This window comes from Mycetomoellerius zeteki, unplaced genomic scaffold, assembly GCF_001594055.1.
Source record: "Mycetomoellerius zeteki isolate Tzet28-1 unplaced genomic scaffold, Tzet1.0 scaffold155, whole genome shotgun sequence".
Taxonomy (NCBI): domain Eukaryota; kingdom Metazoa; phylum Arthropoda; class Insecta; order Hymenoptera; family Formicidae; genus Mycetomoellerius; species Mycetomoellerius zeteki.
The window spans coordinates 2,395,181-2,400,819 of NW_017256500.1; the positions used below are offsets into that span (position 1 = coordinate 2,395,181).

The 5,639-nt window shown below is 29.2% G+C and overlaps 1 protein-coding gene across 1 annotated transcript in view; it reads left to right on the plus strand.

The window, feature by feature from the left end:
• The window catches only part of LOC108720820 (androgen-induced gene 1 protein), a 25,517-nt gene that overhangs the window by 4,610 nt on the left and 15,268 nt on the right, over window positions 1-5,639 (plus strand). Inside the window, exon 2 of the mRNA XM_018445033.1 lies at window positions 1,115-1,282. Coding sequence (XP_018300535.1) covers window positions 1,127-1,282 — 156 coding nt within the window. The 5' untranslated portion in view covers window positions 1,115-1,126. The remainder of the gene's footprint in view (window positions 1-1,114; window positions 1,283-5,639) is intronic.

The window sequence follows — 5,639 nt, forward strand, 5'->3', positions numbered from 1 at the left end:
TGTGTGTGTGTGTGTGTGTGTGTGTGTGTGTGTGTGTGTATTTACGCGCAAATCTGTTTTTTCCGCTGACGCAGCGCAGCAATTATATGCGTGATTTTATGCTTGCGATTATGAAAATAAAAAAAGCATTTTTGCACAGTCACATTTATGATTAACCGGTATTGCTTTAATAAAACGTATTGTTTCGGTCCAAATACTTTTTAAGACTTATAATTAATCCGTGGTTACAGTTGATTGAAAATTAATATTTTCCTCTAGTTATACAAGTTACATGATTTCAAATTAAACAAAGATTTTATTATTGAAATTTGGTAACGTAAGGATAAAGAGTTTTTAAAACTCTATATACATAGTTTTATAGTATGTATAAAACTAACCTATCCGAAAAATTTCTACACAATGAAATAATTTCTTGGCCTATAATCGAGCCATTAGTGGTTGACAAGAAACATTTATTTTATTTCTGTATTTACAATGTCGCAAACGTTCGACTTACAAAGTCTTCAGTGCTCGCAAATTATTTATCCCTTTATTCCCTCTATAAACTAACGAGTTACATACTAAAAAAGTCGTTCATATTGATTACAAGTATTCACACGTTTATTAGGGGATAGTTTATTAGGGGGAGCCTGAAAGAGCCAGTTTTTTTCAAAATATCGAAAAAAATATTTAATCTGGTGTTGAACAAACAAAATTACTTTCTAACTTAAGTATACACATTTGTCTATAAGATCCATTAATAGAAAAATAATTTTATCATTAACAGAGATTTAATCATCATTTTTATATAAATTGGAAATTCAGCTCTTTCAAAACAAAGTGGTTATGAAGAAACCATCACCTGTTTTGAAAGAACCGGATACTAAATTATATAAACTTTAGTACACAAATCAAATAAAAATGTCATTTTTTAACAAATATTCTTTATATTGTATAAATAAATATATGTATTGTATATATAAATAAATTTTCCATAACACATCTCATTTCATCTTCCAGAGTAATATTTATACTTTGTATCGATATTGATATTTGATATATACATGATTTTATTGCACTAGTTCAGTATTTTACCTGCTGCTTCATCTAATATGCCATTTGTTGAATTTAACAGAATTTCATCAAGATGCCATACGCTCTAAACATCTTGTTCCATCTGGTCAGTCTAGCGGCTTACAGCTTCACAGTCTATTACACCTACAATGTATTGCATTTTCCTGGGTACAAAATGTTTAACAATTTCGATCCTGGCCAAAATAAGTACTTAACGGTGTGGAATTTGGTAAGTAATATTTTAGTTTCAATTGGATAAACTCATCTCTCCTTTTCTTAGGTAAAATATATTTTTTGTATACATATATATGTATATTATATATATAAAGCATATGACAGTATATTAGTTATTATAAAATATATAAATGTAAAATATGTAAAATATCTAATACTATAAAATATCGCACGATAAAAATAATAAACGGATCAATAAATAAAGTAACTTATACATATACAGCAAATATTTTTTAAATAATATCCGATTTACGTTATAACTTCTATGCATAGCATATATTTTTTAGTGTTCTAAGTAAAATTAATTTTTATTGATATCTTATAAGAAATGGAATAATTCTTGTAAAATGAATTTTCATCTGTAGTCGAATTTTGTAAAAATGATTGATAGAGGTATAGATATTGTAGTCATTTTCTGCCCAGATTGGTCAATCAGAGTTTGAAATGGAGATTGAACAACTTTTATATAGAATACGCTTCCATATATCAAATCTATCAAATTTTTCGTAGTCAATTAATTCACAAATCAATATCTGAGCCTTCTCTGCGCGTGACATAACTTAGTGCTTTTTTTTACGTTAGTCATTGTAAGTTATATATATTGTAAATTAGAAAAAAATTGTTTTGCGCATGCAGATATAATAGATTTATTGTTAAACAACATCTCTTTTTATAGCTATATGAATTAAACATTGCCACGAGTACGTGCTAATTATAGAAATTACAAAACATCACATCAATGAATAAATTAATGATATTAATGCTCTTGTCATCATTGCCATCATATAAATTATGAAATTTCAAAAATAAAGAACCGTGATATTAGAGAGCTTGCATTATATTTTATAATATGCTTATATAACGTTAAAATAAATTACTTAGCAAACTGACTACAAAAATTATTTTGTACACAGCATGTAGTGCTTAGATGTTCTGTATTAGTAAATGAACATATAATTTATTACTCTTTTTTTGTATTTAGTATTTCGAATAATAATGTATCTTGTGATAATTCAAGGTTTACAAGTACACTGAGAGAAAACGAAATAGTTCCAGCAACTATAAATTTGGCAACTTTTGCAATTGAAGCACCTATAACTAGTTTTACAAAGTAATAGAAACTAAAGTAGTGCTGAATATTATAAAAATATAGTCACGGTAACAAATTGTATGCATTATTAATTGGTACTGAAATAGTGATTCAACTACATTGAGTAGTTACTTCATGCAAATAGATATAACAATTACATTTTTCTAGTTTAGACAAAAATTTTTAAAGTGTCAATTTTCAAACTGGAAGACAAAAATAAATAAGAAATGCATACACAAATTTGTAACTATGTATTGTATTATAAAGCTTTAATAACAACAATAAGTAAATTAAGTGAACTAAGAAAATATAGTAATATTAACCATTTATAAATTGTTTATATAGTTAATGTACTATATTTTCTTAGTTCACTTAATTTAGTATTCTTATTAGAATTTAATAATATGTATATAGTTGAGGCGCTATTTCACTACAAAATTTATAGTTACTGATACGACTTTTTTCTCTGAGTGTACTTATTAGTCCATGAGATTTGCTAACTTTACAAAATATTAGTATCGTATTATCTACCAGTTTTCTTTTAAAACAAGTGTTGCGTAAATTGAATTTATCTTTGTTAAATTTCCTACAAATATGATTGCGTAAACATATTTTAATTTATAATTATTACTTAATCTTCTTCTTGTTGTATATTCTTTTTTTAAGAAAAAACTAACAGCTGTGATATAATATCCAATGACATCAAAATAGCTGTGATGTCTCAATAGGATATATTTCTTTTGAATAAATTGGCTAGATGGAAAAGTCTTTTGTTAATTCATCAGCCATTATAGCGCATTAATATTTTTATTTAATCATTAATAAAATAGATTAGGATTACCAAATCCTGATTTATCCTTTATAGAAATTTAATTATAAAAAGTAATGATTAATTATTTATTTTGAGTAATAAAATCATTGTTGTTTAGTGCTTTTAATATTCCAAAGGGGCCGTCCATATGTTACGTAAGCATAATTGGGGGAGGGAGGAGTCAGACAAATTCTTACGAATGCTTAGATAGGGGGGGGGGGAATGAGTCGCATATATTGTCTACGTAAGACAATAAAGTCTTACGTTAGACTTTTGACTGAAATTTTTTCAATGCAATTATATCATTCGTATAATAATATTGAAAGAATTGTAACTCTCTGCTTTGAAAATTTTTTTAGCCTTGGACATCGCACGTGTGCAAAAATCTTACGTAATTATAGGGGGGGGGGAGTCTTCGAAATCCTTACGCTTGCTTACATGGGGGACGGGGGTGGAGGATTAAAATGGCCAAAAATTTGCTTACGTAATATATGGACGGCCCCAAATAAATAATTTTTAATATTAAGTTGGCCAGTTAAATTGAATTTCTGTAACAGATGAGCCCTAAAATAGGTCAAATTAGAACTAACAAGTTCTGATTTATGATCGACCGGATTATGTATGTTTGTATCCAATGTTTCAGATTTAACAATGGAGAAATATCATTGTTCTCCCTTCACTATTGTGTCATCAACTTTGTGTAACTCCAAGTTTCTAGACCTTGTAGAATGATAAATTGCTTTCTCTCTCTCTCTCTCTCTCTCTCTCATCTTTATCTTTCTTTTTTTTCTCCTGCAAATCGTATTCTAGATACAGTTTTATTATTTCTTTGGCGGACTTCTAATGCCATAAAATACTCGAGCAGAATAAAAAGTCGTATATATCAAAATGACTCCAAAATGGTTACTAAAAGTCATTGACTTTTCTTTTTTGTTTGGCTCTTAAACTTATTTTTTGTATTTTTTTTTACTTTTTTCTTGTTTTCTAATTTTTTTTTTAGTTTTTTGTATTTTTTACTTTTTTTGTATATTTTTCAATACTTATATATTTTTATATATTTTGGGCAACATACACTGAGAAAAAGATGTCTAAAAATATACTTGTGAAAAATATATTTATTTCACTGAAATAAATATTTATTTAAATACGGGCAAAATAAAATTTTATTCGTAGCAAATAAGCCATCTATTTTATTTTTTTGCAATTAATGAGATATATTTTACAGAAATGAAATATATCTTATATTTCTGAATATATTTCACAGAAATATAAGATATATACAGAAATGTATATTTCGTCATCACAATCAAATTTTGTAAGTAACATTTGCTTCACAATACTTCGACGTTTTTCTCTCAGTGTACACATATATATGTTTAATACAATTAGTATTTAAAATGCCACCAAAAATGATATTTTAACCAATACTCAAGAGCCACAAAAGTGGCTTTCCCAGCAATCTAAAGGTTAAATGTTATAAATAAATAACGAATACATAAGATATTATATAATAACAACTTAAAATCAAACGTAAAATCAATTTCTAGCGTTTCGAATTTAAGTATTAGAGCTCGAACAAGAGCTAGTTAATCGAGCATAGCAGAATATCGCAGAGGAAGAAATTACATAGTCTCTACACAAACAGTAATTTGAAGAGATACGCCTACACAAAGACAGCATCTCAGCTCAAGGTCTGTAAATAGCAGTAGAGAATACATGCATATGAGACCAATGTCCGATTGGCAATCAGTTCAAGTCGACTACCTGCTGTCTCAAGTTAAGAGATTATGCTAGTATTGGTTGTGAGATTTTCTCGTTTTATTTGCTCGTGACATGATCCATGATTTCTAAGGACGGGAGCACAGATTCTTGCGCGTAACACATAAAAAAATGAACTAATCAAAATCCTTTATTTCCTTCCTGTCCACCAAATAAAAGACTCTGATTGATCGATTTTCTTATGCCTTATGCGTTATAGTATTATGCAGGAATCTATACTCCTGCCCTAATGAGCTTTTTACAATAAGCTATTACCTAAGTTTTAAGTCTTAAATCGTAAGAAATTAACCAATCACAATAGTCGAATGTGAGAAGAATAATCGATTATGATTGATCAATTTCTTATAGCTAGAGCTTAGATAACGACTCATTGTAGAAAGCCTATGAGAAAGAGCAAGTGCGACGAGGAGTAGGGCACCCAGGATACCTAAATCCACCACTGCCACATTCTCCCTTCCATCCTTTTCTACTGAACGCTGAACGGCGACCGCGTGAACCAAACGCACGCACCACGCTGCAGTCTTTTCTCCCTTCCCGAATCCCACCCGCCGTTTTACTCCACTATCCGTCAGTAACTCGCCGGCCGCCGACACGGGTGTGCTCCAGGTGTTCTTTGTGCTAATCGCGTGAAACGTGATCTCGGTATTTCGTGCTTCGAAAAAGAAAAATAAG